Genomic DNA, 15,335 nt, shown 5'->3' with positions numbered 1-15,335 from the left:
AAACTGGGCATAACTTAACTAGAGGAAAAGACTGTGTTAGCTATTGAATAGGGTGCTGAAGAGAACTATTTTTCAGTTGAGGATGGAGTTTGAGGAGAGTTAAGGAGCAAGGAATTTCCAGAGTAAGCCTTGCCACTGGAATCCATTGAGCATACTCAGAAGATTTACTTAAGGAACTTTCAAAGGACATTGGAAGACTGTTGAGTGAAGGAAATATGTTGAGTGCATGGGAAACAAGATGACAAATGGAGTACAGTGTGGGGAAACAGGAGTTTATTCATTTTCACAAAAGTAGACAAGTAAAATACTTTTTAAAGTGCACAAGATTTGTAAATGTTATTGTTCAGAGATTTGAATGTTCTTGTGCAAGGAGCACAAATTTAGCATGCAACTACAGCAAGCAATTCAGAAGGCAAATGGCATATTGACCATTCTTGCAAGTGGATTGGAGTTCAGAATTAAAAAGGTCTTTCTAAACTTGCATAGCATTTTGGTGAGACCACATCTAGAATACTGTCTGTAATTTGGTTTTCACATTTAAGCAAAGATATAAATGCACTGGAGATGGTACATCAAATGCTCCCCTGGGATGAGAGGCTTATCCTTTGTTGAGAGTCTGAATAAACTGTGCCTTCTTGTAAGGGTCTCATTGAAACATTCAGGATTCTGAAGGGGCTTGGCAGGGTAGACATTGAAAGGATGTTTCTGCTCCTCGGGCAATCTAAAACATAATGGAACAATGATTTGGAGGTGTTGGACTGGGGTGTACAAAGTTAAAAATTACACAACACCAGGTTATAGTCCAACAGGTTAATTGGAAGCTCACTAACTTTCGGAGGGACGCTCCTTCATCAGGTGATGAAGAATCACTTGATGAAGGAGCGTCGCTCCGAAAGCTAGTGTGCTTCCAATTAAACCTGTTGGACTATAACCTGGTGTTGTGTGATTTTTAATAATGGAACAAGATATGGGGTTGATTATTTGGGATTGAGATAAGGGAAAATTTCTTTATTCAAGGGGTAATCCCTATCCAGAGGGTTGTGCATGCTGAATCATTGATAATATTTAAATCTGGGAAAGACAGATTTTGAGAATCTCTGGAAATAAAGGATTATGAAGAACAGGAAAATAAATAGAGTTGAGGCCCAAGATCAGCGATGATTATATTGAATGGCAGAGGATGCTCAATCGGCTGAATGGTCATGCATTGAAAAGCAGAGAGGAGTGTGGAACTTCATTCACAAGGCTACAAATCTGTTGAGAATATGATCTGGAGGTACTGGTGTTGGACAAATTCAGAAGTCACATGACACCTGGTTTTAGTCCAGCTGGTTAACTTGAAACCTGATGAAGGAGCAGCGCTTCAAAAGCTTGTGATTTCAAATAAGCCTGGTGGACTATACCCTACGTCATGTGCTTTCTGACTTTGCTGAGAATATGGCATAGCTAACAAACTGTTCATAACATATTTTCAGTTGTGTTTAGTAAATGAGAAAGTAATGTAATTTAATGTATTAATTAACTATTAAGTCATTTTAGTCAATGTTAATTTTAGTGTTTTAGAACATGAAAATTTGTTGATTCTTTCCATCAGTTGTTGGGAAATGATCAATTATTTTCAAAAGGTCTTGACAGGAGTTGTAACAACAGATTCTGTAGCCATCTCAGAAGTAAACTCATCTTCCGTTTGCATTCAGGACGTTATCCAGAAAATTCCTGTTGTTGACTTGCAGCTAAAGATAACAAATTTGTTTTGAACTGCAATTGTCAGGGGACAGGAAAAAATCTGGTGGATGAACCTGGTCACTTTAAGTTTGTTATTGGAACTAGCCTTTGAGTTATAAATGGCTGTAAGGATATTATGATGGTTTGTGTGATAACTAATGGAATCTGCTAAATAATCAAAGAATTTTTGTGATTGACAGGAATTGTATCTTTGATTTTTTTTCAATCTAAATTTCAGCATCAGTTTTACAAAGTCTACATTCCACTGTTGGTTTGATTATATGTTTCTGTTCAGGTGGGCTTTCACACTGATTATCATATCATCTTACACAGCCAACCTGGCTGCCTTTCTCACTGTACAGAGAATGGATGTACCCATAGAATCAGTTGATGACCTTGCTGACCAGACAAACATTGAATATGGGACAATTCAAAGAGGTTCAAGCATGACTTTCTTCCAGGTAAAATACCAGCAATGATACAATTTTCTGCTTATTAATTTGTTTTTATTTTTGAGAAATGTTTATTTTGCTTGATTTCCAGAACTCTCGATACCAGACCTACCAGAGAATGTGGAATTATATGCATTCTAAGCAGCCAAGTGTCTTTGTGAAAAGCACAGAAGAAGGAATTTCTCGAGTTTTGAACTCCAATTACGCGTTCTTATTAGAATCTACCATGAATGAATACCATAGACAACGTAATTGCAACCTTACACAGATCGGTGGTCTCCTGGATACCAAAGGATATGGTATAGGTTTACCACTTGGTGCGTCAAACTAGCATTCAGTGACATTTAGTTGGCAAAAATCCCATATTATATATGCATAATTTGATGAAGCAATACCATTGTTCCCATGATTTAAACTGGATATTCCTACATACACACAAAGTGACTGTGGCTTTCAAGCATCAAAGACGCATACGTCAAGCTTTAGGTTATGTGAGAAATATATTTTGAAAGAAGTTGAAAATATTTTATAGATCAATTAGCACGGGTAAAGAAAAAAGAAACATTATGATCCATGGATTTTCAATAGTATTGAATATAGAAATATAAACAGTCATCTTAAAAAAAATTGACAGATTATCTGCAAGTGCTTTGGTTAAAACTTTTTGGTGACATGGAATACACACCAGTTGGGGTAACAGGGATTATTGCACGTAAGCTCACATTTGAAACCTCTGCCTTTTCACAAAAGGATACAGAATCAAGCATAATCACTGCTCTTACCCTTTATTTGAAAACCATACATTGAAAGTAATTTTACATTGAAAGCAAATTATGGGGAAAAGTCTCAAAGTTAAAGTGTATAGAAAGAGGCTCTTTGACCCATTACACTTCCCAGCTCTTTGACAGAGCTTTCCAATTAGTCCCACTCAACTTATTCAAGTCTTTGATGCTGCTTTCATCAAAATAACCAAGTTATTTTGAGCCAAGTGAGCCAAGTTATTTGAGCCAAGTTATTTTGAACCAAGTGAGCCAGATGACTTGGTCAACTGATAATTAGTAAAAGACTTCCTCATAAGTGTTGTTCTGCTGCTGTACCTTGGGAATATGCTGTACTTTTGATGATTGATGGGAAACAGGATGAGATGAAAGAAGATTTCAGTCACAAGATTTTGAAAAAAAAGTAAAAATATGAATGAATTTTGATACCTTTAATGACATTAATTTAGCTCTAACTTACCATTCTTCATTCTCTAACAATGTAGAAGCCTAAACCTCCTATACACTTGCATTTAAATAAAAAGATTCAGGCAATTGAAGGACTCGGTGACCAGCAAGTTCATTGCTGATTCCATGTGCAAGTCCTATTGATGTTCATTCAATCATCCAGGATAGACTTTCTGTTTAGGCAACATAACAGAGTGCAATCATTTTAAAGATTTTTCTCTTCACATGATAATTTCTTCTTCAAGTGTAGGGACAGTTGTTATTGAAACCCCCGTGTGATAAATAGTGTTACATATGGATGTAGGTTTGCTCACTGAGCTGGAAGGTTCATTTTCAGATGTTTCATCACCATACTAGGTAACATCTTCAGTGAGCCTCCAAATGAAGCACCGGTGGGTGTAGCCCGCTTTCTATTTATATGTTTGAGTTTCCTTGTGTTGGTGATGTCATTTCCTGCAGTGACATCATGTCTATGGTGATGTCATTTCCTGTTCTTTTTTCTCAGGGGGTGGTAAATGGGATCCAAGTCAATGTGTTTGTTGATAGAGTTCAGATTGGAATACCATGCTTCTAGGAATTCTCGTGCATGTCTCTGTTTGACTTGTCCTAGGATGGCTGTGTTGTCCCCATCAATAGACAATAGACAATAGGTGCAGGAGTAGGCCATTCTCCCTTCGAGCCTGCACCACCATTCATTATGATCATGGCTGATCATCCTCAATCAGTATCCTGTTCCTGCCTTATCTCCATAACCCTTGATTCCACTATCCTTGAGAGCTCTATCCAACTCTTTCTTAAACAAATCCAGAGACTGGGCCTCCACTGCCTTCTGGGGCAGAGCATTCCACACACCCACTACTCTCTGGGTGAAGAAGTTTCTCCTCATCTCTGTTCTAAATGGCCTACCCCTTATTTTTAAGCTGTGTCCTCTGGTTCGGCCCTCACCCATCAGTGGAAACATGTTTCCTGCCTCCTGGATGTCCAATCTTATACGTCTCAATCAGATCCCCTCTCAGTCTTCTAAACTCAAGGGTATACAAGCCCAGTCGCTCCAACCTTTCAACATAAGATAGTCCCACCATTCCAGGAATTGACCTCGTGAACCTATGCTGCACTCCCTCAATAGCCAGAATGTCTTTCCTCAAATTTGGAGACCAGAACTGCACACAATATTCCTGGTGCGGTCTCACCAGGGCCCTGTACAGCTGCAGAAGAACCTCTTTGCTTCTATACTCAATCCCTCTTGTTATGAAGGCCAGCATGCTATTAACCTTCTTCATTACCTGCTGTACCTGCATGCTTGCTTTCATTGACTGGTGTACAAGAACACCTAGATCTCTTTGTACTGCCCCTTTACTGCCCCAATGAAATTGATTCCATTTAGGTAGTAATCTGCCTTCCTGTTCTTGCCACCAAAGTGGACAACCACACATTTATCCACATTAAACTGCATCTGCCATGCATCTGTCTACTCACCTAACTTGTTCAGGTCACCCTGTAATCTCCTAACATCCTCCTCACATTTCACCCTGCTACCCAGCTTAGTATCATCAGCAAATTTGCTCATGATACTATTAATACCATCTTCTATATCATTAATATATATTGTAAAAAGCTGCAGTCCCAGCACTGATCCCTGCGGTACCCCACTGGTCATCACCTGCCATTCCGAAAGGGAGCCGTTTATCACTACTCTTTGTTTCCTGTCAGCCAACTAATTTTCAATCCAAGTCAGTACTTTGCCCCCAATACCATGCGCCCTAATTTTGCTCACTAACCTCCTATGCGGGACTTTATCAAAGGCTTTCTGAAAGTCCAGGTACACTACATCCACTGGATCTCCCTTGTCCATCTTCAGAGTTACAACCTCAAAACATTTCAGAAGATTAGTCAAGCATGATTTCCCCTTCATTAATCCATGCTGACTTTGACCTACCCTATTACTGCTATCCAGATGTGTCGTAATTTCATCCTTTATAATTGACTCCAGCATCTTTCCCACCACTGAGGTGAGACTAACTAATGTATAATTACGTGCTTTCTCTCTCACTCCTTTCTTAAAAAGTGGTACAACATTAGCCACCCTCCAATCCGCAGGAACTGATCTTGAATCTATCGAACTCTGGAAAATAATCACCAATGCATCCACGATTTCCCGAGCCACCTCCTTCAGTACCCTGGGATGTAGACCATCAGGCCCCGGGGACTTATCAGCCTTCAGACCTAACAGTCTCTCCAACACCAAATCCTGGCAAATATAAATTCCCTTCAGTTCAGGTCCTTCAGCCACTGTTACCTCTGGGAGATTGCTTGTGTCTTCCCCAGTGAACACAGATCTGAAGTACCAATTCAACTCTTCTGCCATTTCTTTGTTCCCCATAATATATTCCCCTGTTTCTGTCTTCAAGAGCTCAATTTTAGTCTTAACCATTTTTTTCCCTTTCACATACCTAAAAAAGCTTTTACTATCCTCCTTTATATTATTGGCCAGTTTACCTTCGTACCTCATTTTTTCTCTCCGTATTTCCTTCTTAGTAATCCTCTGTTGTTCTTTAAAAGCTTCCCAGTCCTCCATTTTCCCACTCATCTTTGCAATGTTATACTTTTTCTCTTTTGACTTTATATGTTTCTTAACTTCCCTCGTCAGCCACAGCCACCCCTGTTTCCTCATAGGATCTTTCTTCATTTTTGGAATGAACTGATCCTGCATCTTCTGCATTATACCCAGAAATATCTGCCATTGTTCCTCCACTGTCACCCCTGCTAAGGTATTGCACCATTGAACTTTGGCCAGTTCCTCCCTCATAGCTCCATAGTTCCCTTTATTCAACTGAAATATTGTCACTACCGATTGTACCCTCTCCCTTTCAAACTGCAGATTGAAGCTTATTGTATTATGGTCACTACCTCCTAATGGCTCCTTCACTTCGAGGTCCCTGATCAATTCTGGTTCGTTGCACAATACCAGATCCAGAATTGCCTTCTCCCTGGTAGACTCCAGCACCAGCTGTTCTAAGAATTCATCTGGAGGCACTCCTCAAAGTCTCTTTTTTGAGATCCAATACCATCCTGATTCTCCCAGTCTACCCAGTTGAAATCCCCCATAACAATTGTAGTAATATCTTTGCGACAGGTCAACTTTAGCTCCTTATTCAACTTACACCCTACATCCATACTACTGTTTGGGGGCCTGTAGATAACTCCCAAGAGGGTCTTTCTAGAATTTCTCAGCTCTATCCATACTGACTCTACATCCCCTGATTCTAGGTCCCCCCGTGCAAGGGACTGAATATCATCCTTTACCAACAGGGCCACCCCATCCCCTCTGCCCGTCAGTCTGTCCTTACGATAGCACATATAGCCTTGAATATTCATTTCCCAGGCCCTGTCCACTTCAAGCCACGTCTCAGTTATCCCCACAATATCGTAGCTGCCAATTTCCAAAAGAGCCTCAAGCTCATCCATCTTATTTCTAATACTTAGTGCATTCATATATAGTATTTTTAATTTGTTACCGCCCTCACCCTATCAACCTCTATTTCACTCAACCTTACAGCATGATCCCTTTTTCAGTTTTCTGCTTCATTGATACCTCTGTCTTTCTTGACTTCCCTTGTTCTAACTTTCCCTTCAATTTCCTTCTTAAACTTCCAGTTTGTCCCCTCCCCACCGCTATTTAGTTTTAACGCAGCTGTGTTGCAGTAGCAAACCTGCCTGCCAGAATGCTGGTCCCCAACCTATTAAGGTGCAAACCGTCTCTTTGTATAATCTATGCTTACCACTAAACATACCCCAGTGATCCAAGAATTTAAATCCTTGCTTCCTGCACCAGTTCCCCAGCCACACATTCAAGTCCATTATCTCTCTGTTCTTGACCTCTCCAGCCCGAGGAACTGGAAGCAAACCGGAGATAACCACTCTAGACATCCTGCTTTTCAGGGGTATCCTTCCTCATCCATAAACGAAGCTACATTAAAACATTATTTCAATGAGCCACCACACACTGCAGCATAGAGGAACTACGCACAGCAGAGGAAAATCATCTATACAGTGTATTCAAAAAGAACAGGTACCCAATAAACACAGTCCACGGACTTCTGAGCAACAAACCCAAATGAGCAGACAAAATACGTCCAGAAACCCTAGCCACTCTCCCCTACATCAAAGACATCTCGGAAATGACTGCCAAACTACTCAGTCCCCTTGGCATCACGGTAGCCCACAAACACACTAAAATAGCAGCTAATGAACTTGAAAGATCCTATACAGACAACAAGCAAAACTAATGTCATTTACAAAATACCTTGCAAGAACTGTAACAAATATTACATTGGACAAACAGGCAGAAAAATAGACATGAACATCAATTAGCCACAAAACAACATGACCTACTCTCACTAGTATCCTGACATGTGGATGAGGATGGACACCACTTCGACAGGGACAACATATCCATCCTAGGACAAGCCAAACAAAGACATTCATGAGAATTCCTAGAAGCATGGCATTCCAACCGGAAGTCTATCAACAAACACATTGACTTGGATCCCATTTACCACCCCCGAGAAAAAGAACAGGAAATGACATCACCATAGAAAATGTCACCACAGGAAATGGCATCACCAACCAAAGGAAACTCAAATATATAAATAGAAAGTGGGCTACATCACCGGTGCTTCTTTCAGAGGCTCACTGAAGATGTTACCTGGTATGGTGATAAAACATCTGAAAACTAACCTTCCAGCTCAGCGAGCAAACCAACAACCAGAACCTTAACCTGAGCTACAAATCTTCTCAAAACTTGCTGGTACTACATATACGTAAGATGTCTTTGAAAACTTGAACTTGCAATGAATACTTGAAAGTTTTTTTATTTCTTGTCCACTAACTATTGAGGTTTGCCACAAGCCCAACCTGTATCACTAGAAATTTGTTCAGACTGCTTAACAAGTCTCTTGATTTTTTTCAAAGACTAGATGCCATTAATAGTTACCAGTGGTAACTTAATCTGAAACAGTTATAGATATATCTATTTGCATGTTACCTTAGACTAAAGTCTAGTTTCCCATTTACAGAAACCTTGTGTGTCAATTTGTTGATCTGTTAAACTGTTAATCTAGAGTTTGCATATCAACTGGTGAAACATGGGTGTTGATCTCCTATGAACCACTGAAGGCCTTGTAATTTAGTCCAGTATCTTATATTGCAGCAAACAATCTTTCGTTTCAGTTCTGTCACTAATCATTCTGTACCATTCCTACAGCTTCACGTTTTCGCAATGAATTTGATTTGGCCATTCTCCAACTTCAGGAAAATAATCAACTGGAAATGTTAAAACGTAAATGGTGGGAGGGAGGAAAGTGCCCAAAGGAAGGAGAACACAGGGCAAAAGGTGAGGTCAACGCATTTCTTTAGTAGGTGCATTATCTCTTGAAAATTATTTTATACAGCAGAGAATATGAATATTTCATTCAATAGAAGTAACTTTCAGCCTATTAAAAACTGTGTTTGTATCTATACTCACACCAAATCCCAATTACTCATAACCTCTGAGCTTGTTGATCCACACAGTGAATGGGATTGGTGTATGGGAAGGAATCAGAATGGATAATTGTCAAGGTGGATGAGCAGATAGGCCAATTGCAAGTGAGAACCAAACAGAGAAGGGCTGAAGGCAGGTGCTAAGTGATTTTAACTCCTAAGTTTTGATTTTCCAATCAGAATCTAACAGCAATTATAAGAAGCATGGCAGCGAGGAATGGGATTTCAAGTGACAAGAAATTGCTGTCAGGGTCAGAAGGACGGTGAGGAGTTGGATAGTCTTGAGTCTATCGCAATCAGAAAAGAAAAAGAAGCCCAAGATTTCTGTGGGATCTGAACTAGCCTGTTCTGCAAAATCTAGTCTGATGCCATAACCACTTTCTATGAAGTCCACTCAAATACTGCTAGACCCAAAGGAGCAATTCATTGTTGTGAATTTGACTGTAACATAATTTTCTTTTTGTTCATAATTTCAGGTCTAGGAATGGAAAACATTGGTGGAATTTTTGTGGTTCTAATCTGTGGCCTGATTGTTGCTGTTGTCATGGCAGTGATTGAATTTACATGGACAATGAGGCATTCCACAGAAACAGAGGTAATGCAGGCTGAAGGTATTCACTTGTATACTTCAAAAAAGTTCTTCAGAAATAATGCCATAAGAAAGTTAGTTCCCAAACATGGAAAGTAAAACTTTGAGTGCTGATAGACCTGGGTTAAGTTCTGCATCTTTAATATTTACAGAAATATAGGAAACATATGGCAACCAGTGGACTGCTGTTACATTATTAGCACATACTCTGCAAGCAAATAACCATAGTTCTCACAAAGCAGAGAATTGGTAGCCAAAGGTTTGTTGTGTATTACTGGCTTGCCCTTCAAAAATTGTTTCTTCTGCTGTAATTGATGGTTTGTTCTCAATGCTACTAAAATTATCTTAACAAGCCATTCAACAATGAAAGAAACAACTAGATCAATGGACTTCTTTCTGAATAGGAGGAGCACCAATATTCTGGCAAAGGGGTTTGCTAGTGTCATTCAGGAGGATTCAAACTAGTGTGGCAGAGAAGATGGAAATCAGAACAGTAGGTCAGCAAGTAAAAAGACTGAAGAGGAATCGGATACTAAGACCAGTAAAGCCAACAGGAAGAATAGACAGGGGAGGTAACTGAACATAGTGGGACTGGCAATCTGAAGTGCATTAGTTTCAATATGAGAAGTATGACAAGTAAGACAGATAAATTTACAGCTTGAATGAATACACATAACTATGAGATTGCAGCTATTACAGAGACTTGATTGAGGAAGGGACAAGGGTTTAAATTTCCAGAGTTTAGATGTTTCAGGCAAGATAGACAGGGATGTAAAAAAGAAATTGGCGGTAACTGTGTTCATGATTTGTGTTATGATAAGGGGTAACCCCCCCACCACCACCGCCGCGTTGAATTTAAACCAGCAAAGCTTTATCCCATGCAGTAATCTGTGAAAATTTGAGAGGCCAAGAATTATTTAAAGTAAAAATTAACAACTTTATTATTTTTAAAAGTCTAACAGCGAATTAACTAACAACTATTTGCAATTCCTTCTATAATACCTATCTTTTACTTTCCCTTCTATCACGCTGGTCCAATAAAAGCCACAATTAAGATTTACCAAAAAATTCAAATTTCAAAATGAGCCAGCTGCCGAATCTTCTCTTGGTATCTTCCTCTGTAGATTTGCTCTCCAGGTCGGTGTCAATCCTTTTTCCTGTGCAAACTCCTTCTCCAGACAGGTACCTCTCAGAGAGTTCTTGCTAGCAACCAACATCTGTTGGTCTTTTGGCAGTTTTCCTCTCCAACTGTTCAGTTTTCCCTGGTCTTATACCCCAAAGCATCAGATCATTTCATTGGTTTTTAATATTGTCAAAATTGGAGGTTGGTATATTGTAAATTCTCCAGTACTCTGTGTGCTTCTCTAAGTCCTTCAAATCTCTTAAAGGTACAGTACCTCTTACACCTTCATAACATTAGGGAGAATTTCATAGTTGTACTGAGGGAGGACACCTAGGAGGGCTCATCCAGTGAGGCCATGTGGGTAGAGCTCAGGAATAAGAAAGTGCAATCACATTGATAGGATTGCAGTACAGGCTTCCTGAACAACCAGCAGGTAATACAGATACAAATATATGTGAACACATTATTAGAAAATGTAAAACAAGATTTGTTATGGTAGGTGATTTTTAACTTTCTCTATATTGATTGGGACTCCCCTAGTGCCAGTGGCTTGAATGAGACAGACTTTGTTTTGTCCATCAAGGAGGGTTTCTTGAACCAGTGGGTAAATAGTTCAACTAGGGAAAGGGCCATACTAGACCTTGTACTGGAGAATGAGCCCTTACAAGTGATCAAATTATCGGGGCAGCATTTTGGAAAGTGACCATAATTTCATAAATGTTAAATTACTTATGGATACGGATAAGAGTAGTCCTCAGTTGAAAGTACTAAATTGGGAGAAGACTAATTATGACATTACTGGATTAGTGGTGCTGGAAGAGCACAGCAGTTCAGGCAGCATCCAATGAGCAGCAAAATCGACGTTTCGGGCAAAAGCCCTTCATCAGGAATAAAGGCAGTGAGCCTGAAGCATGGAGAGATAAGCTAGAGGAGGGTGGGGGTGGGGAGAGAGTAGCATAGAGTACAATGGGTGAGTGGGGGAGGAGATGAAGGTGATAGGTCAAGGAGGAGAGGGTGGAGTGGATAGGTGGAAAAGAAGATAGGCAGGTAGGACAAGTCCAGACCAGTCAAGGAGAGTGTGCTGAGCTGAAAGTTTGAAACTAGAATGAGGTGGGGGAAGGGGAAATGAGGAAGCTGTTGAAGTCCACATTGATGCCCTGGGGTCCACATTGACGCCTTGGAACACTTCAACCCCAGGGCATCAATGTGGACTTCAACAGCTTCCTCATTTCGCTTTCCCCCACCTCATCCTAGTTTCAAACTTTCAGCTCAGCACACTCTCCTTGACTCGTCCGGACTTGTCGAACCTGCCTATCTCCTTTTCCACCTATCCACTCCACCCTCTCCTCCTTGACCTATCACCTTCATCTCCTCCCCCACTCACCCATTGTACTCTATGCTACTCTCTCCCCACCCCCACCCTCCTCTAGCTTACCTCTCCATGCTTCAGGCTCTCTGCCTTTATTCCTGATGAAGGGCTTTTGCCCGAAACGTCGATTTTGCTGCTCGTTGGATGCTGCCTGAACTGCTGTGCTCTTCCAGCACCACTAATCCAGTATTTGCTTTCCAGCATCTGCAGTCATTGTTTTTACCTAATTATGACATTAGTCAGGAACTGGGGAATGTAGATTGGGGGACCAGCTGTTTGAGGGTAAATTGACACATCATGTGGGAACCTTTTAAAGGCCAGTTCTTTTGGAGTTCAGGATGTTCCTGTGAAAATGAAGGATAAGGATGGCAAGATTCAATAACTTTGGATGACAAGAGAAATTGTGAGTTTAGTCAAAAGCAAAAAAGAGGCATACATATGTTTTAGGAAACTGAAGATGGGCAGAGCCCTTGAAGAATATAAAGAAAATAGGAAGTAATTTAAACAAGGAGTTAGGAAAGTTAAAAGGGGCCATGCAATGTCCTTGGGAAACAGGATTATGGAAAATCCCAAGGCATTTTATACATCCATGTTCTATGTGTACAAGAAGTAAGAGGATAGATAGGGAAAGAATTCATTCAAGGATGAAGGAGAGAATTGAGGCATGGAGCCAGAGGGAAGTGGGTCAGGCTCTTGGTATTCACTAAAGATAAGGATATAGTGGATGATGAGTCTAGAGAGAGTATATTGATATTCTAGGGCATGTCAATACAAAAAAGCTTGGTTTGTTCTCACTTGAATGTCAGAGGCTGAGGGATAACATGAGAGAAGTTAACAAAATTGAGAGGTAAGGATAGTCAGAGTCTTTTTCCCAAGGTAGAAATGTCAGTTACTAGGGTACATAGGTTTAAGATAAAAGGGCGAAAGTTTAAAGGAGATGTGTGAGGGTAGCAAGTGCCTGCAATGCATGCTAGAGGAGATGGTGGAAGCAAAACAATAGCAACATTTAAGAGGCATCTTAAAGATACATGAAAAAGCAGGGAATAGATAGATATGGATGACATAGAGGCAAAAGGTTTTAGTTTAGAAAGGCATCAAGTGTTGTCTCAGACTTGGTGGGCTGAAGGGCCTATTCCTGTGCTGTACTGTTGTTCTTTGGATACCATGATGCCATGACCTCATTTGTCTGTGAGGAGAAGGAGTGTGGAAAATCCAAAGTACTGCGGATATTGGAGATCTGAAGTAAAATATGAAAACAAAGCATGGGAAAATCTAATCAGTTCTGGTAGCGTCTATAGAGTTAATGTTCGAGTCCAATTTTCTGATCTTCAGAAAATTGATTACGAGAATTATACCAGGTCTTCAATTAGGTTAAAAGGATAACTTGATAGAAGATTTTGAGATATTAGAGATAACTAATATTGGATAGAGGAACTAATACCACTGGTCTGGGGATCTAAAACTAGTCGCCATGGTTTTAATGATGGTTGAAGTAGGCCTCTCAGGTACCAAGTCAAGACAAATTGACCAACAGGCAAAGGATCACAAGGGTTTGTGATGCTCTTCTGAAAATGATTTCTGCTATTAATAGTACAAGTTTCCACCTTCCTAATTACCTTCTTTAATCTCCAATGTGAAATTTAGAGAAGGCACTGTGAAAGGTGATGCCTTCCAAAACTGTGTGCTGCACTAATTTGTTTCCAGCATGATGGACACCAGCCATCTCATAAAGAGCATATGCTGAATGTAACATGGATGTTTTAATAAACTGGTTATTTGGCTTTTTCTCCTTCTGCTTTTTTTCAGATTTCTGTTTGCCAGGAGATGCTGAAAGAGTTACGGAGTATTGTGTCTTGCCAAGAAAGTTTACCATCTCGGCGGAAACGCCATATGATACGGAGCCATTCAAATCACAGTGAAATTCCACGGGATGGGAATACTATGAGCCTGAGCAATGGAAAACTGTGTAGTGGCAGAGTACCGGAACCTATCTCTCAGAGACTGGCACATGAAGCTGCCTTAGCAGTCAGAGGTTGCACCCACATTCGTGTCTGTCCAGAATGCCGCCGATTTCAGGGTTTGAGACCCCAGCCAATGGGGACATCAATACAAAGTGAAGAATGTCTAGAGTGGGAAAGGGAGATAAACAACAGCAGTGACCCAGAGCAATAAAATATTAGTTTTAAACAAAGAGCATTGATTCAAAGGGCAATTTGTTCATGGTGGTGAGCTTTGTCCTTTGCAGGAAGGGGTAATATTCTTCTTTGGGGAAAGTGAAGTACAAAACCTGGATAACTGGTTCTGAAGTAATCATGACTTTCTTTTACGAAGAGACAATAATGACGTGTAAATGGAACTTCTCTGTCCAATCAAGGCAATGACAGAATTCCTTCACTAATTTCTGGTATAAAAACAAAGTCTGTTTCCATTCTTGGAGTAGCAAGGTCTCAAACCACAAACTATGCATTTCGACAAACCTATCCTTGGACCTGAGGTAAGTTAGTTCAGTTGCCTGGACAGCTGGTTCACAATGTAGAGTGATGCCACCAGCATGGGTTCAATTTTTGCACCAATTGATGTTACTGTGAAGGATTTTCCTTTTCAACCTCTCCCCTTGCCTGAGGCATGGTTACCCTTAGGTTAAACCACCATCAGTTATCTCTCTCTAATCAAAGAATGGGACAATGGTGACTTTACCTTTACCTTGGGCCTATAGAATTGGTCTATGTTGAAAACAAACCATTGAGTTACTGAACATAGCAATGAATAAAAATTTCTACAGTGGCATACAACTTCCTTTGTGTGATATCCCTTTTACCACAAAGTCAGGGTGATTAGCTGAATCAATATTGCATAAGTGAGGTGACACACTGTGACACCATCCTATATGGTAGAAAATGGACTAATACACCCTATATTGAAAATTTATGAATGACTATGCAATTTGTGTGTTATAAAGTTGTGTACATTAAATTTTAATTAAGGATCTGCATTTCCTTTCTTTGCCTTTTGAAAAAATACCTGTCACGTATTTTCACATTTTAGTCAGTGAAATATGCACCTAAAGACTATATTAGTAACCCTCAGCCGAACCTTTGCAGTTATAAAAGTAAAACTTGAGGTTAATGTCACCATTTACTGAGACAGATTTGATTCCATAGGTAATCATGTTCAACACACAGGATTCATGGACTGATCTTTATCATCATTTATGAACTTCAAAGCTTTGTATCTTTGACTTGTAATTAGAGTAATATTTCAAGCTATTTGCAGAACCACTTTTAAATATCGTATTTCAGTTTTTATAACT

General features: G+C 40.0%; 1 protein-coding gene across 4 annotated transcripts in view; it reads left to right on the top strand.

The window, feature by feature from the left end:
* grik4 (glutamate receptor, ionotropic, kainate 4) overlaps positions 1-15,094 on the top strand; it is a 173,503-nt gene extending 158,409 nt beyond the window's left edge. For 3 of the 4 annotated variants that reach the window (XM_072593556.1, XM_072593559.1, XM_072593557.1), the window contains 5 exons: positions 2,021-2,186; positions 2,269-2,494; positions 8,667-8,795; positions 9,421-9,539; positions 13,832-15,094. In XM_072593556.1, the coding sequence (XP_072449657.1) occupies positions 2,021-2,186; positions 2,269-2,494; positions 8,667-8,795; positions 9,421-9,539; positions 13,832-14,197 (1,006 nt within the window). In that variant the 3' untranslated portion in view covers positions 14,198-15,094. The remainder of the gene's footprint in view (positions 1-2,020; positions 2,187-2,268; positions 2,495-8,666; positions 8,796-9,420; positions 9,540-13,831) is intronic. The other variant, XM_072593558.1, reaches the window with a different exon arrangement.
* Positions 15,095-15,335: the final 241 nt, after the last annotated feature.

Source organism: Chiloscyllium punctatum, chromosome 23 (assembly GCF_047496795.1).
Source record: "Chiloscyllium punctatum isolate Juve2018m chromosome 23, sChiPun1.3, whole genome shotgun sequence".
NCBI classification, from domain to species: Eukaryota; Metazoa; Chordata; class Chondrichthyes; order Orectolobiformes; family Hemiscylliidae; genus Chiloscyllium; species Chiloscyllium punctatum.
Note: the sequence above shows the minus strand (reverse complement) of the source record. Positions and strands in the feature narration are given on the sequence as shown.